The sequence below is a fragment of the Suricata suricatta genome, chromosome 4 (assembly GCF_006229205.1).
Source record: "Suricata suricatta isolate VVHF042 chromosome 4, meerkat_22Aug2017_6uvM2_HiC, whole genome shotgun sequence".
Lineage (NCBI taxonomy): Eukaryota > Metazoa > Chordata > Mammalia > Carnivora > Herpestidae > Suricata > Suricata suricatta.
Genome location: NC_043703.1, coordinates 558,081 through 575,700, shown reverse-complemented (window position 1 = coordinate 575,700; position 17,620 = coordinate 558,081). Strand labels below are relative to the sequence as shown.

Below are 17,620 nucleotides of genomic sequence, written 5' to 3'. Positions count from 1 at the left end.
AAATCCCGACGTGCACTGCGCCGCCCGGGGGCCGATGGGACTCAGGCCGTCCCGTCCTACAAATCCCGACGTGCACTGCGCCGCCGGGGCAGTCGGGACCTAGGCTCCGCCCTTCTCAGGGGGACGCGTCTAGGTCTGGGCAGCGTCCGCCGCGGCGGCGCTCTGAAAGGGGACGGACAGCCAAGGCCCTCCCCGGGCTCGACTGCGTCCTTGTCCCGGTCACCGCCCTCGAGGCGGGCCTGCCTCCTGAAGAGGGATGCGGGTAAGGCACGTCCCCGTCCGTTCCTTGGCTCGCAGCGCTGGAAAGCCGGGCCCAAGACGCACCGCTGTCGGGCGGTGTCCAGGTGAGCGCTGCTCGCGGTTCGCGCGAGAGGCGCCGGGCCTCGGGGCGCCCTCGTAGGGGTCTTCCCTTCCGGGGGTCCCCTTCCTTGGTCTCTTTCTCTTCCTCGGTCTCTGTTTCCGGGATCTCCTTCCCTGGGTCTCATTCCCGGGTGTCCCAGCCAGGGGTCTCCCTCCTTGGTCTTCGTCCCCGGGGTCTCCCACCCGGGGGTCCCCCTCTCCGGTCTCTTCCCCTCCCTTCGCGAGAGTGTCCCCTTTCCCGGCTTCCTCATCCGTTTTTCCTGCCTCGTGGCGGGGGCTGCCTCCGGGGTCTCCTTTCCTTGCCTGCCGAGGCTTCACTCAGACCAGCCCTTCAGTTCCTGAGCCCCGTTCTCCATTTCTACTCCTGCGTGTCTGCGAGGTGCGTGGAGGAAGACAGTTTCTAAAGACAGGGGCCCTGGCAGTCGTTCTGGAGGGTTCTGAGCGGGACAGTGGTGGGGTGTATAGTCTTTTGCACAACGTGACTTAAAAGTTTATGGGTAAAACTGGGGAGGCTTTTAAAGTAAACGGATAAACACCCGTGTCCGTTCATAGGTTCCCCAAGGAGAGGCTATACAGTTCTTACTGGGGTAGCTAGTTGATGGGAGACACAGGTCCTGCCACCGTCGTGCCTCCCCACCAGCCCTCCGCCTCCTGGGAGAGGGAGGTGAGACCCTCTGAGGGCTGGATTGCAGAGGCCCGCCAGTCTTCCCAGCAACATAAGCTGGGAGGTGCTAGTGGAGATCAGCTGACTCCTACCCGGTGGTGGGAGGGTGTCGGCTAGTGCTCCCCTTCACCAGGCCCCCTTAGCTTGGGCCTGCCTTCCTGCTTCCAGAGAAAGAGCAAGTGCAGGGAGCTGACCTCTGACCTTCTTCACAGGCTCCGGCTCAGGGTTCTTTTTGGATCTTGCTTGATAGCACCTGAGTAAACATAAATAGTGGTTGAACCCCCTTTGGGAATGTATAATAATCTAGGTATAAAGTAGTTCTGCCTTTTCCTGTTTAAACATTTTTCTGATCATTCTTTGGATCAGAGTGTCTTATTGGTTCCAAGTTTTTTTAATATCAACTTTTTAAGACCTAGTACATCAGTGGTTGGATTACTTAACAGAATACATGGTTTTTGTAGTTGAGTTAAGATTAGTGCTTTAAAGTTTCTTAATATCCTTACGAATTTTCCTTCTTTCTCTTGCCTTTCCCTCTCCCTTTCGTAACTCATTCTTTCTTTTTCTAATTAGATATGCATCTGGAACTTGTATTTATAAGATTATAAGAGTTTTATCTTTTAGGAATTATGCTTTTATCATTTAATTTGTTCACATTTAAAATGTGGTTTTTGCAATCACCATCAAAATAATACCAGCATTCTTCATAGATTTAGGACAAACAATCCTAAAATTTGTATGGAACCTGAAAAGACCTCAGATAGCCGAAGCAATCTTAAACCAGAAAACCAAAGCTGGAGGCATCACAATCCAGGACTCCAAGCTATATTACAAAGCTGTAATCATCAAGACAGTATGGTATTGGCACAAAAAGAGGCACTCAGATCAATGGAACAGAACGGAGAACCCAAAAATGGACCCAGAAACATATGGCCAACTCATCTTTGACAAAGGAGGAAAGAGTATCCAATGAAAGAAAGACAATCTCTTGAGCAAATGGTGCTGGGAAAACTGGACAGCGACATGCAGATGAATGAACCTGGACCACTTTCGTACACCATACACAAAAATAAACCCAAAATGGATGAAAGACCTGAACGTAAGACAGGAAGCCATTAAAATCCTAGAAGAGAAAGCAGGCAAAAATCTCTTTGATCTGGGCCACGGCAGCTTTTTACTTGACATGTCTTCAGAGGCAAGGGATACAAAAGCAAAAATGAACTATTGGGACCTCATCCAAATAGAGATCTTCTATATAAGTGGATGAAGCAGCAAAACTAAAGGGCAGCCGATGGAATGAGAGAACATATATGCAAACGACATATCAGATAAAGGGCTAGTATCCAAAATCTATAAAGAACTTATTAAACTCAACACCCAAAAACTGAATAATCCAGTGAAGAAATGGGCAAAAGACATGAATAGATACTTCTCCAAAGAAGACATCCAGATGGCCAACCGACACATGAAAAACTGTTCAACGTTATTCATTATCAGGGAAATACAAATAAAAACCACAGTGAGCTACCACCTCACCTGTCAGAATGGCCAATATTAACAACACAGGCAACGACAGATGTTGGCAAAGATGTGGAGAAGGAGGATCCCTTCTGCCTGCTGGTGGGAGTGCAGGCTGGTGCGGCCACTTTGGAAAACCGTGTGGAGGTTCCTCAAAACATTAAAAATAGAACTACCCTACGACCCAGCAATTGCACTACTGGGTATTTATCCAAGGGTTACAGGTGTGCTGTTTCAAAGGGGCACATGCACCCCAATGTTTATAGCAACACTTTCAACAATAGCCAAAGTATGGAAAGAGCCCAAATGTCCATCGACAGATGAATGGGTAAAGATGTGACGTATATACACATATATACACGGTGTATTACTTGGCAGTCAAAAAGAATGAAATCTTGCTATTTGCAACAATGTGTATGGAACTGGAGGGTATTATGCTAAGTGAAATGAATCAATCAGAGAAAAACAAATATATGACTTCACTCATATGAGGACTTTAAGGTACAAAACCGATGAACATAAGGGAAGGGAAGCAAAAATAATATAAGAACAGGGAGGGGACAAAACCAAAGAGACTCTTAAATCTAGAAAACAGAGGGTGGCTGGAGGGGTTATGGGCGGGCGGATGGAGTAAATGGGTAAGGAACATTAAGAAATCTCTTCCTGAAATCATTGTTGCACTATATGCTAACTTGGATATAAATTTAAAAATATATAAGTTATTAAAAAATAAAATAAGGTTTTTAAGTTAAATTTTCCACAAGTTAGATTGAAGTACTTTATATTGGGGAGTTTGCTTCTAAGACCTTTCCACAGGCACCTCTTCTGTTTCCTGTTCATTTACTGTGTTGTACTGACTCTGGAAGTGTTGCTGGTATCGCAAAGCAATTCTGACTTTACACTGTATCCTACAACTCATCCTTCTATTTTTCTTTTTCAGAACAAGCTCTGTAACCAGGATCGGGCGCCTTAACGTTGTTCCTACCACACCCACACTGCTTGCTCTGGAATCTCCCGCACACAGCGCCAGGCACTGCACTTGGTGCCAGGTCAGTCCTGCACACGGAGGGCTGGTTCAGAGCGCCTGGGGGCGGAGATCCTTCTAACGAGCTGTGTTGGAGCCTGGCGGGGCCGGCCTTGCCCGCAGACCGAGGCTGCTGTCCTAGTAGGCTGAAGAAGCTTGATTCTTTCTCAGCAGTTCGATCCAGAAAATTGGAGATAGTGGGTCTGTGGCTGCATGTGAGGAGAAGGCTGAGAGGCAGAGCCATGAGGTTTTCAAATTGTGGCCCATGTAGAAAATTGGACAAAGTAGAGGCGTTGCTCTTCCTTCTGCTCTCCCCGCCCCCCCCCCGCCCCCCTGCCATGTTCCCTGCAGGGCCTTCAGTGGCTTCAGGGCTGTTGGGTTCTGTGGGTCCTAATAGTAGATGTCTAAGGGGACAGGCCCTCTGCATACCCCGTGGTCCTCATAGCGCTCAGAGGTAGAGGTTTATGGGAGAAAGCTTTACTGGGGTGAGAAAGGCTAGTCTTAGACTACGTTATTGGGCTTTGCTCTTGAGTTTTTTTTATCCAGTAAATAACGTGACATTTCTGAATTTCTAAACGTTTTTAATAGAATAAGAGTAATGTGATTTCTGTATAATATGACGAGGAGTTAAAAATTGGACGGTTTTGGGGCGCCTGGGTGGCTCAGTCGGTTAAGCCTCCGGCTTCGGCTCAGGTCATGATCTCACGTTCGTGGGTTCGAGCCCCGCGTCAGGCTCTGTGCTGACAGCTAGCTCAGAGCCTGGAGCCTGCTTCCGGTTCTGTGTCTCCCTCTCTCTCTGACCCTCCCCCTCTCATACTCTGTCTCTCTCTGTATCAAAAATAAATAAAACATTAAAAAAAAAAATTAAAAAAAAAATTGGATGGTTTTTGGGGCACCTGGCTGGCTTAGTTAAAGCGTCTGAGTTTGGCTCAGGTCATGATCTCAGTTCTTACTGTGCTGACAGCTCAGAGCCTGGAGGCTGCTTCCAAGTCTCTCTCTGCCTCTCTCCCACTCAGGTGCTGTCTCTTTCTCTCAAAAATAATTAAATATTAAAAAAAATTTTTTTAACTATTGGAAGTTTTTTGAATGGACTTAATGATGAACCCATTTGCCTTTTATTTTAAATTACTTAAGACATTTATTAAATATTTTTCTTCTTAAGTAGTCTCATCAATTTTAAGCTAAGTTATGGGAATCCTGTTCTGCATTTACCAAAGCAAAACCTGTTAGAAATTTGGCAAAGCAGGGCGCCTGGGTGGCTCAGGTCGTTAAGCCTCTCGGCTCTTGATTTTGGCTCAGGGCGTGCCCTCATGGTCATGAGATTGAGCCCTCATGCTGGGCTCTGCGCTGGGCACGGAGCCTGCTTCGCGTCCTCTGTCTCTCCCTCTGCCCTCCCTGTTCTCGCTCTCTCTAAAAAGTAAAAAAAAGAAATTTGGCAAAGCTGTGGAGATATATTTTTATTTTTTTGTTTAAATGTTCATTGCTGTGGGTCTGAGGGGCAGAGAGAGAAGGAGACAGAGAACCCGAAGTGGGCTCTGGGCTGTCAGCACAGAGCCTGATGTGGGGCTTAAACTCACAACTGGAGATCCTGACCCGAGCTGAAGTCAGATGCTCAACCGACTGAGACACCCAGGCGCTCCGTGACAGGTTTTAATTAGTGTGGAAATACGTGTAAATAGACATGTTGGGGATGGGTCATATTCCAAGTACTGATTGTGTTGTTGCTGTAAATGAAAGGTAACATGGGGTTTTACTGTAGCAGAGACATCTTGAAAACCTTTGCCTCTAGTTTGGGGCATTTCTTAGTTTAAAATAGAAGAAATGTCGGTTTAATGGGAAATACTAAGCATTTGGTGCTGAATTTTTAAAACTTTACTTTGAAATGATTATAGATTGATACACAGTTATAAGAAATAATACAGAGAAATCCTATAGATCCTACACCCAGATTTCCCCAGTAGAAGCTCCTGATAAAAAAAATACAGTCTAAGCAGAAGACAGCATTGATTCGATCCATGCATCTGACTCATTTGCCACGTTTTACACGCACTCGTGTGTGCTCAGATCTGCCACTCTGTCACGTGTTGATTCCTGTGGCCATCAGCGCTGTCAAGACACAGACCGTTTCCATCCCACAGGGTCCCTTCTCCTTCTTCCCTGACTGCCACTGTCTGTCCTCCATGTCTGCAGCTTGTCACTGAACAGTGTTGTGTACGTGGAGTTGTAGGGTGTGTGTGACAGGCTGTCCTCGCGGCCTTGAGGCCACCCAGGTTGTGTTAGTGACTCAAGGTATAGAAAGTCCAAGAATTCATTGTAAAAATACAGTAAATTCAAAGTGTCTTTTTTATAATTAAAAGCAACAATAAAATAACACTAGAACTAAAAGTGTTTATTATTTACTCAAGAAAACGTGTGCTACAGTTTAGTAGTTCATAGGATTTGGTAGCCAAGTTTGAAGGTAAGATGAAATGAACTTCTGAAAAAGTGATTCATATTTTCAGAGTCTGTAAATTTCAGTGTCACATCTACACGTCCATGACTTAAGCTTATTTTATTGGAAATATTAGTATTATCACAGTTAAAATTCTCAATAATTTCTCATAAAAATTAATAGTCCCTCATGTGTCATAGGGTAGAGCTACAACTGTTTGCGTCAGGAGTTTGGCTGAGGAAGGAACCGGACATGAATGAAGGGGTGTTGTTCACACACAGACCATGTGACAGGTTATTTGTCTGATGTTTGAAACCCATAAAAGAGCAGTTTTTTGACATCTTTTAGGGAAAATGGGAAACATTAACAAAGCATTAGAAGTTTCTGTCTTGGTTCTGAAAATACTAAAAAAACATGTACGTCTCACCACTGAATTCTTTTCTCCTTTGAAACAGTAGAAGTTCAGCAGTGAAATGAGTCATTAAAATAACATCAACTATCTTGCTAGGTCTTACTATGATTAGGTAATCATTTATTTGTTTTTAAGGCGGTAACATTGACTTAAAGTTGTATTAAAGCTGTAACGGGCACTTGGGTGGGGTGGCCATGGGACTGCTGATTTCCATTCAGGGCACGTTCTTGAGGTTTGTGGTGTCAAGTCCGGCCTCTGCACGGGCAGCAGAGAACCTGCCCGGGGCGGCCTCCCTGCGTCTCTCCCTGCCCCGCCCTCCTCCCCTGCCCCGCCCTCCTCCCCTGCCTCATCCGCATGCGCGTGCATTGTCTAAATACGTGTTAAGAATTGTAACATAAAGTTGGGTAATTGAGACGTCGCGTTCTCGTTTATCCTAACAAGTTAGGGGGAAAAGTGAACTATTGTAGCTAAGTGAATTCTCTGTGATATTACAAACCAGTGTATCGAAAAATGTATTGAAATTGAACAGTTTCCTGACTTTATAACCAGAATATTGAGGTAGAATGTAGTTTTTTTCTTAGTGACTTTGGATGGACAGTTTCCCTGCTGTCTTCCACTGGTGGTGGTGTTGGCGTCTGCGGAAGGGCGTAGCTTAGCCCTCACCAGACTCCCTGGGCTGCTAGTCTTCGTGGGGTTCTTGGGCTGGTTTTTCAGAAGCTCTGTTTTGTCTCCACTTTATATTGGCTTGATTTTTGGTTTGGTCAGGATTTTCTGTCTCAGTATGCCACACTCTTACTCTTTCTGCGTTAGGTCTGCTTTGCCTGGGAAACCAGAATAAACTTGTTAGAACTGGGATACTAGTAAAACTGAGGTATAGATACTTGTTTTAGTAAACAAGTCCCCAGGGAGGGGAAATTCTGGTACATTGGACATGAAAATCCAGGGATGCTCGTATTAATGATTAGTTTATATAGTTTGTTTTCTTTAATATTTTTTTTAACATTTACTCATTTTTGAGAGACAGACAGAGAGAGAGAGAGAGAGAGAGAGAGAGAGAACAAGTGGAGGAGGGGCAGAAGGAGTGGGAGACAACAGAATCCAAAGGAGGTTCTAGGCTCTGAGCTGTCTGCACAGAGCCCGACGTAGGGCTTGAACCCACCAGTGATCAGATCATGACCTGAGCCAAAGTCGGATGCTCAACTGACTGAGCCCCCCAGGTGCCCCTAATATTTTGTTTTCTTTAAACTGTAAGTCTTGTGTAAATAGTAGGTTTTTTCTTTTTTCTTTTTTTAATGTTTACTTTGGAGAGAGCGCACACAGGAGAGCATGTGGGGGAGGGGTGGAGAGAATCCCAAGGAGGCTCAGCTCCATCAGCGCAGAGCCCAGCTCGGGGGCTCGAACCCACAGACTGTGCGATCATGACCTGAGCTGAAGTCCAAGTGTCAGATGCTCAAATGACTGAGCTACCACAGGGTTTTTTCTTTTCTCACATAACTGCTTGTGCCCAGTGATCTGGTTGCTAGGTGCAGTGGTTGCTTTTTAGGGTGTGTCTTTCTTGCCTGTCTGTGTTTATTACTTCTTCCTTCTTTGCTCTAAATTTTCCTGCCTTTGGGGTCATTCCTTCGTGGTGACCTTGCTGACACAGCTTGTACTGCTCCTTGATCCCCCCCCCCCCCAATAGAAGACACGGCCCAGCCCTCCGAGTGTGATCTGGACACGCTGCCGCAGCGCCCCCTGCTGCCCGCACTAAAGCCGCGGCCTTGGCCCGGTCAGGGTCCTGTCTGCTTCACCTGCCGGAAGAGGTTTGCACGTGCTTGGCACTTTCTAAAAAGAGGAAGAGAAGGAGGCGGAAATTGGAAGATTGAAAATGTTTGTACATTTACTAAAGCCCTAGTGATCCAGATATTGTTGTGATTCGTGATTTTCTTCTTCTGTGTTTGATATCTTGTTAGCGTTAGACTGACTTTGGAAATTTGGCAGAATTCCAAATGATTTTGTAAAGAAAACAGTACAGTAGAGTAACCTGGGAGCAGCTCGAACAGTTTTATTTCAGAAATGACGTGGAGTGTGTTCCCTCCGGTGGTTCACTGATCTGTCACAGGGGAGTTGATGGTATTTCCCGGCCTTTAATACATGGACCCTCTTTTTTTTTTTTTTTTTTTTTTTTTTTTTAAAGAGAGAGAGAGAGAGAGAGCTTGGGCAGGGAGAGGAGCAGAGAGAGAGTCCTAAGCAGGCTCCACACTCAGCGCAGAGCCCATCGCAGAGCTCCATCCCCTGACTCCAGGGTCATGACCTGAGCTGAATTCAAGAGTTGGATCTTAACTGACTGAACCACCCAGGTGCCCCAATACATGATTTCCTTAAGTAGAATTGGATTTTGTCTTTGGCACACAGTAAATTTAATATATACATGAAGCTGAGTTTTATTTTATTTTTATTTTTTTTAATGTTTTTTTATTTATTTTTGAGAGACAGAGAGAGAGAGTGCAATCAGGGGAGGGTCAGAGAGAGAGGGAGACATAGAATCCGAAGACAGGCTCCAGGCTCTGAGCTGCCTGCCAGCACAGAGCCAGATGCGGGGCTTGAACCCACAAACCGTGAACCTGAGCTGAAGTCAGACACTTAACTGACTGAGCCATCCAGGCGCCCCTTTGAGTTTTCTTTTTTAAAAAATTGTCTTTAAATTCGATGTAACCTTTAATCTCTTTACCAGGTTTTATACTTTAACATTTAGTATTTGATTTAAATCCAAGTGTCATAAATAGTTCAGGTATTAATATTTATCTAGGAAAAATAACATCTTCAAAGAAAGTGAGAGTTTTCTGAATGTAATCATTCAATACTTTAACTGATTTCAATGGCGGTGAATCATTGTTCAATTGTATGTGACAATCTCTTTTTCAGCTGAAAATGTGTGTCTAAAATGCAAGCTCAGCTGAGCAGAAACCTTAGGACAGCCTCGCCCTGTCCTCTAAAATTGGATCATGAAGGTATTTGAAAAAAATTATTTCTGGATGTTGCTTCCACTTCTTCGCTTGATAGCAGATGCTGCGGAACATGAAGAGGTAGCAAAACATGCCATCAAATTACACCGAGGCAGAGCGGCAGCCACCACTCAGAGGAGGCAGTGGGTCCTCGACAGCTGCAGAAAGCTCTCCGGGCTTCTTCGCCAAAAGGCGGTGGTTCTTAACAAGCTGAAAAGTGCAATCAGAGCGGTAGAAAAAGACGTTAGCCTGTCAGATGAGGAGAAACTGTTTCAGGTGCACACATTTGAAATTTTCCAAAAAGAGCTGAATGAAAGTGAAAATTCAGTGTTCCAAGCCATCTACGGACTGCAGAGAGCCCTGCAGGGAGATTACAGGGATGTCGTGAACATGAAGGAGAGCAGCAGGCAGCGCCTGGAGGCCCTGAGGGAGGCCGCGATAAAGGTCAGTCCCGGCCCCGCCTGAGCCACGGAGCAGGTCAGTAGAGGTCAAGGGAGAGGGCGGCCGGCCGCCGCTTGAGCAGGCACAGCCCCTCGGGGCACCTGTTCTCGGCAGCGCAGGCGCAGATTTCCCCGCCTTCTCTCAGGGCAGCTGCATCTCATCGTGTCTGCTGCATCCTGCTGCTGCGTTTCATTCACGCCAGCTTCTTAGAAGAGCTGATGCTTTTCTGTGTTGAGGAAATCACAGGGTAATTGTGATCGCTAATCGAGTTATCCCAGTCAACTGATGTACGTGAAGTACGTGGTAAATATTCTTGTAACTGCAATCAACATTTGAGTTTCTGACCAGAATTCCTTTTAGTGTGAAGGTTGGCTGTCTTTAATGTCCATCTACTGAAAAAAAAAATACTAAAACTAATTCTAGATATATACGTTTGAAATGAGGATTTTGATGAAATATACTTTTAAAATGAGATGAAACTATTACTGCATCAGATGTGAAATTATTTATATGTTGATTTTTTTTAAATGTTTATTTTGAGCGCGAGAGAGAGACCAAGTGTGAGTGGTAGAGGGGCAGAGAGAGAGGGAAATACAGAATCCGAAGCAGGTTCCAGGCTCTAAGCTGTCAGCAGAGAGCCCGACAGGGGCCCGAACTCACAAACCGTGAGATCATGCCCTGAGCTGAAGTTGGACGCCTAAGGGCCTGAGCCACCCTGGCGCCCCAGTTTTTTATGTTTTTTAAGCCATCCTTCATACCATTTACTATGTGTCAGGCACTTTATACTCTACTCTTCCTTGGCTCGTGGTGCGGTATTGTCTCAGTATGCCTGTCATAAGTTGAAAATATAGCAAGTAAAAAATGCATTTAATGCGTCTACCTACCCACCGTCACAGCTTAGCATGGTTCACCTTAAATGTGCTCAGCACACTTAATGTTAGTCTACAGTTGGGCAGTGTCCCCTAATACGAAGCCTATTTTATAGCAAAGTGCTGAATATCTCATGTACTGTATATTACACGTACAGTGTGTGCGACGTATTGAATTCTATACTGAAAGTGAAAACAGTGTGACTGTCACTGTATCCGTTGTTTGCTGGGTGATCACCTACTGGGAGCCATGGCTCTGTGCCAAGATCCCGCTGCTTGTGGTTAGCCCAGAAAAGGAGCAAATCAAAATTCTAAGTGTGGTCTCTGTTAAACATGTGTCCTTGCACACTGTCATGAAATCAGAACGTCTGCAGTCAGGCCATCATGAGTCGGGGGCCAGCTGTATATGAAATTCATCTTGATGCAAAACTTGGGGCATTATCACACAGCTTAAAAATAAAGAAAATACAGACATATTAAACTTTTTTTTTTTTTTTTTTAACCAAAGTATGGTGTTTTTGGTAGAAATAATGTAATGGAGTAAATGGCTGAGTCAGGGTTTTTGGCCCCCTTGATTCATTAGCATTTCTATTGTGTGTGTGTGTGTGATTGTATGTTGGAAGCAGACCTTGATGCTCTCATCTGAACAGATGTTACTGCCTTACCAGGTCTTTTGGACAGTTGAGACATTAAGACTCTTTGGTTTTATTATTTAAAAATTTTTTTTTAAGTTTTATTTATTTTGAGTGAGATATAGCATGAGCAGGGGAGGGACAGAGAGAGGGGAAAAGAGAGAGGATCCTAAGCAGGCTCCATGCTGTCATGGATGCTAATTTGGGCCTCAAATTCATAAACTGTGAGACCGTGACCTAAGCTGAAACTAACCAAGAGTTGGACACTTAATCAACTGAACCACCCAAGGTTCCCCTAAACTCCTTGGTTTAAAAAATTTTTTTTAATGTTTGTTTATTTTTGAGAGAGAGACAGAGTGCTAGCAGAGGAGGAGCAGAGAAGGAGACACAGAATCCAAAGCAGGCTTCAGACTGAGCTCTCAGCACGGAGCCTGATGTGGAGCTCGAACTCCTGAACCGTGAGATCATGACCTGAGCCAAAGTTGGCCACTTAACCGGCTGTGCCCACCCAGGTGTCCCTAAACTCCTAGGTTTTAAAGAAAGACGTAGTGGTATTGATTTGAGGTGGTTTTACTATAAATTAGAGAAAGAACTAACATCCATTGAGTGATGTTAATCCAAATATGTATGCTTTCGACATACAGTTTTGGCCTCACGTCTCAGTCCAGGTGCTGGCAGCTCGCCGCTGTGAGAAAGGGGTGGGATGGCGGTGCCTCGAGAGCGGTCTGCCAGGCGGCCGCACCCCCGGGACCGCCTGGTGCTCCTCTGTTCTAGCGGTGCCCCGGCCCTGCACAGTTTGAGTATGTGCTTTAATAGTAAGGATGTGGATTTCACTGATAGCTTGAGTTTAAATATGATGGTATAAAGCGCAATGGTATTGTTGACACCATCCATCAGTTTGCCAAGTAATGCTGTCAGATTCTTCTGGAAGAATTTCCCCTTTGTAACTTGGAATTTGTGTGTATCCTACTTAGAAATTTTTAGCTCAATAATCAAGCACCGCAGGTGTTTCTAGAGTACATCTGGCCCTCCATGCACAGCCGCCGTGGCATCTGGAGCGTGATCTGTTCAAGGGGGGTTTTGTGTGAATAGATGACCTTCAGGTTTGTCGACGGAAATAGGTTACGTTGGATGATGTGTGTGCAGATAGCTTCCCTGAGCAGCCCGCTGAGCCCCATCACGTGCCCTGGGACCTTCCTTCGCGGCTGGGGCTAGCGGGACATTTGTAAGCCGTGTGACAGCGGGAGCATGTGGGCTGGCACGGTTGGGCCGCGCACCTGAATGGAAGTCCTGGTGTGGCCTGTTTCTTATTAGACCCCACACTTACTTCTCACAGGAAGAAACAGAGTATGTGGAACTTCTGGCAGCGGAAAAACACCAAGCCGAGGCCCTCAAAAATATGCAACATCAAAACAAAAGTTTATCCATGCTTGACGAAATTCTTGAAGACGTGAGAAAGGCAGCCGACCGACTAGAGGAAGAAATAGAAGAGCATGCTTTTGATGACAATAAATCAGTAAGTAGCATTCCAGAACAGTTTCCCTTTGGGCTGCTTGCTGAGAGGAAGGATGGCTGAATTTGTCGGCTCTCTGTTTTCAGTGTGCACTGAGGATGGAGACAAACCAAGCACTCTTGTGTCCCAGAGCACGACTTGGCTCAGTTACGCAGAAGGACACTGCGCCTCTGCAGATTTGCCTTCCGTTTCTGTCAGAGCCCCACCAGGGGCTCCTGTCTCTGCCCCACTTTGGTGTTCGGGTGGATTGGGACTCTGGTCTCAGGAACGCTTCTGCCCCGGGACGGACGAGTTTCAGTGCTGATCCGCCCAGGGAGCCATGAAATCCTGAGAGGAATTGTATCTGAGACAGGCTTTCAGACCGCTCACTGCGGTTCCATGTTTAGATTCTCTGGGAAGCGTGAGATTGATGTCCAAACCCGGTCGTGACCCAGAGAAGGACTCAGAGCAGGATGCGATGATTCGAGCGGCCGCAAACCCGGTCTGGGGCGGGTGAGCACCGCGCGGGGCTGCGCTCTGAGTGTGCCCGCGCCGCGGGGAGAGCGCAGAAGCGTCTGTGCCAGGGGCTGTGCCCTTGCTTCACGGCGCGCCGGCGGGTCAGGCCGCCAGGCTTCGGCCGCTGCACGTTCTGCCAGGTCAGCTCCGCCGCTGTCAGCGGGGTCGCTGCAGGCCCGCAGGCGAGGGTCCGGCCCCGGCCGGCCCCCTCCCCCTCAGACGCCACTAATGGGTTCCAGCTTTTCACGTCGGAGGACCCCTCGGCCCCCTCCTCAGGCCCTCAACCCCGGAAGACCGTCTCTTGGCCAGCTTACAGGTCGTTGTAAAGGCTACGGCCGGAAACAGGCAGGCAGAGGCCGTGAAGCCGTGTGGATGGAGCGCCCGCCGCCTCTCTGGGCCCGCGGCCCCCCCGGCCCAGCAGCCCGGAAGCTCTCCGCACCCGAGGCCCACAGGGTTCGCGGACGCCATGCTGTGTCGCCTCGGGCCCCTCCCCGCCCCGAGGTCACGTGGCTGCTTTCTCTGGCGGCCAGCCGCATCCTGTGGTCATCTCGTGGCTTTCTGAAAATCACCTGCCTGGCCTGAGCTCACGAGGGGCCCCGAAGGGCGCATGGGTGTTCCGACCGCTCCCTACACGCCGGAAGCCCCTACCGGCTGTGGGAGCTGTGGGCCAGGAGAGGGGCTGGAGATCAGTTGTATGTTTCTTGTTACAAATTATACCCTAAATCGTTAAAGTAGGTGTCTGGACATAATAGAAATCCTGACAGCGTCCATCCTCAACTCACTGTTTTACCTGCAGCGGCTTTCCTAATTTATGCTAATGAATATCTGTGGGCCTCTCATCATACTTGATAGAGTACTGGAAATACTTCTGTCACCCTTCTGTACAGAATTTGTGCTCTGAAAATTGAACCTGAGGGGCGCCTGGGTGGCTCAGGTGGTTAAGCGGCCAACTTCAGCTCACATCATGATCTCATGGTTCATGGGTTCGAGCCGCACGTCGGGCTCTGTGCTGGCAGCTCAGAGCCTGGAGCTGCTTGGGATTCTGTGTCTCCCTCTGCCCCTCCCCTGCTTGATCACACGCTGGCTCTCTCGATTGCTCTCAAAACTACAAATAAGCATGAAAATTAAAAAAACAAAAATAAAATAAAAATTGAGCTCAAAAATATTTCATGGGTTTTAATTACATGATATTGGTTATTTTTACCAATAAATGAAGGTGAAAGGGGTCAACTTTGAGGCAGTTCTCAGAGTGGAGGAGGAGGAGGCCAACTCCAAGCAAAACCTCACCAGGCGGGAGGTGGAGGACGACTTGGGCCTCAGCATGCTGATCGACTCGCAGAACAACCGGTACATCCTGACCAAGCCCCGGGACGCGACGATCCCGCGTGCGGACCACCACTTCCTCAAGGTAGTCCGTCCTCTCGCCCCCCTCCACCCCCCACTCCCTCCTTCCCGCTTCTGGCTGTTAACGTGAAGTAAGCTTGAGCTTTATTTTCTGAGCCTCGTATTAGGGTGCATGACCTTCCTCCCCACAGAGAGAATTCTAGAATTCCCTGTATTTTCTGTGACTTGAAACATTTTCTCTTAATTTTTAATCTTTCCCCAAATGAATAAGGTGTTTTAATATTTAGAATGATAATTAATTTTGCTTTTGAGAATCTGGAAGCCTTTTTGAAGTCAGGAGTCGCTGCAGTGGCCTCAAGCTCTGTCCCTGGAATGGGACCTCTGACGGGCAGAGAAGCTTCGGCTGAAGTATCGTCTGTGCAGACATGGGTACAGGAGAGACCCGGCCTCCCCAGAGGTGACCGGCATTCTGGGCCGAGTCAGCCGCGTGTCCGCGCCCTCCGGGGAGGCGAGTCTAGTCAGAGGATGTGGAGTCATGTCAGGATTTGCATTGACAGTGTTCTGGTTGGAGGCCGCGCGTGGGTGTGGACCCGAGTGGGGACTGCCCTCGGAGCGGCGCTCCTGAGGCCGGAGCCCATGCTGGTCTCGGAGGAGGCGGCGGGCCCGAGAGGAGGGACGCGCTCAGCGGCCGAGTGCTGCGCCAGCGACCTCGGAGCGGGCGGATCAGCCCAGGGCTCGCCTCCCTTTCTCAGGACCAAAATGGACACCGGGAGGGGCCCAGTCTACAGAACATCCGCTTTCTTCGGTAACCAATCCTTTTCTTGCCAACTGTTAGCTTACGTTTCTGTGTTTCTTGCTTGTTTATTCTCCATCAGGACATCGTTACCATAGGGATGCTGTCTTTACCTTGCGGCTGGCTGTGCACAGCAGTCGGGCTGCCCACGATGTTTGGTTATATCGTTTGCGGCGTACTTCTGGGCCCGTCAGGACTCAACAGTATCAAGGTAAGAGCGAGATTTAACTGCTTTAGTATCTGTTTAACAGGAGACTAAAGAAACACGGAGACTGAAAAGTTTTGAACTTGAATTAATAAAGATAGCATTTCCTCATAAACCATATTAAAGAAGATGCTCTTTAAAGTTTCTAAGAAATTCCTAAATCATAAGAAAGTAATTTTGTTCGTTAGCGAATGGATGACTTAACTAGAGAAAAATCCCTTTTATGTCTTTATTTTTTTTTAATGTTTAATTAAAAAAAAGCTTTTTTAATTTTTTTGTTTTTGAGAGAGACAGAGCGTGAGCAGGGTAGGGGCAGCGGGGGGCGGGGAGGGGGGACAGAATCTGAAGCAGGCTCTAGGCTCTGAGCTGACAGCACGGTTTTAAAAATTCTATTTCCAGTAATATGATGGATTATATTATTCAGACACTGAAAGCAAGTAAAAGTGCTGGATTAAATGTATAATTTAAAATTTTTTTAAAGCATTGAAAAGCTGGTAAAGTCATGGGGGGTTTCCAAGCCTAGATGTAGGATAAGTGGAAACCCCAGGAGATGGTGAGTGCTGAGACCGTTTGCTGAACAGCTGAAGTGAGCTTCATCCTGTATCGATGGCACGTGTTGGCAGTAAGGAGCAGTTCCGAAGCCCTTGGGGGCTCCAGAACGTGTCCTGTAACTATCACAATTCAGATGAAATGGGAAGAGGTTGGCAAGAGTGGGCGTCGCGTGTCCAGCACAGAAGCCGAGGCGCGGGTGCTGGGCAGCCGTGGGGGGTCTTGGCGCCGCCTAGCTTGGTAGGCCAGGAGCGCACGGACGGGGGAGGCGTGGGCCCTCCGCGCGGAGCCCCCCTCCTGCTAGCGGGCCCAGCTCGCACCGGGAGAACGCCGTCCCTCGCTGATCTCAACAGCAGCTCCCACTGGCAGGGGCTCCCGGCTGAAAGCCCGACCTTAGTGAACAGGTGACCACTGACAGACACGGGGGATGCTCTCGTGGGCGAGGCTCAATCTGGCAGGGTGCTCCTGGGAAAGACTGTCTTAATTCAATTTTCTGAAAAGGTAATCTCCATATGATTGAGAAAAAAATGGTGTAAGTACAAAAAAATGTAAGTTGCAGGTGGAGAATTTCTGTCCTGTCCCATCCCCCTCCTTCCAGACTATTAGTGAACAATAGCAAATACAAATGTATTTTCTTTTTCTCTTCAGAGCAAAGGTTGCTTATAAGCCAAGAATTAAGGCTGAATAATAATAGTAGAGGTTGAGCAAGGTAATAAACACAGCCGCAGGCTGCTAACAGCACAGTTCTTAGCGAACACACTGTAGCTTGGCAAATAGCGTAGTTGCGGTAACACGACGAAGACCCACGAGTGTGCAAGCCAGAATGGGAGCTGGCAAGTGGAGGAAGTGTGACCGTCCCAAAATACTTCTTTTTTCCTAGCAGGAAGTTGTTTTGTTGAAAGGTACGGGTTGAAGTATGTTACTTTGAAGTCATCAGTTACAGCCTCGTTTTAAAAAGGGAGGAAAAATAAAAGCAGTAAGGAGGTATAAAAGCCAGGAGGCAAAGGAGTAAAAGAAATCTAATCTGTTACCACAATGAAAATAAGTGAAATAAACTTGCCTGTTGAAAGATACAGGTTTGTAGATGATGTCAGGAAAAAAATATACAAGAAGCAAGGTTCAATGAGAACAGAATGAGTAAGGGAGGAGGGAGGTGCCAGTAAACAGGGCGGGGCGTGTCCTGTGGGCGTGTGGCAGGGTGCATGCGCTCCCCCACATGGCAGCTTGGGGCCTGGACACACGGAGACCTGCCTGCTCTCTTCCTTCAGGCGCTTAGTCTGTGGCTCAGTGGAAACCATATGTATAAATAACAGGGAGTACTGAGCATACCTTACAGACAGGGAGTACTGAGTATACCTGACAGGGAGTACTGAGCATACCGGTACAGAC

At 47.4% G+C, this 17,620-nt stretch overlaps 1 protein-coding gene across 9 annotated transcripts in view; it reads left to right on the top strand.

Moving 5' to 3' along the window:
• Positions 1–104: 104 nt before the first annotated feature.
• TMCO3 (transmembrane and coiled-coil domains 3) overlaps positions 105–17,620 on the top strand; it is a 46,368-nt gene continuing 28,852 nt past the window's right edge. For all 9 annotated transcript variants that reach the window (XM_029936405.1, XM_029936402.1, XM_029936400.1 and 6 more), the window contains exons 1-6: positions 105–344; positions 3,480–3,588; positions 9,311–9,834; positions 12,669–12,848; positions 14,557–14,748; positions 15,560–15,688. In XM_029936405.1, coding sequence (XP_029792265.1) covers positions 9,391–9,834; positions 12,669–12,848; positions 14,557–14,748; positions 15,560–15,688 — 945 coding nt within the window. In that variant the 5' untranslated portion in view covers positions 105–344; positions 3,480–3,588; positions 9,311–9,390. The remainder of the gene's footprint in view (positions 345–3,479; positions 3,589–9,310; positions 9,835–12,668; positions 12,849–14,556; positions 14,749–15,559; positions 15,689–17,620) is intronic.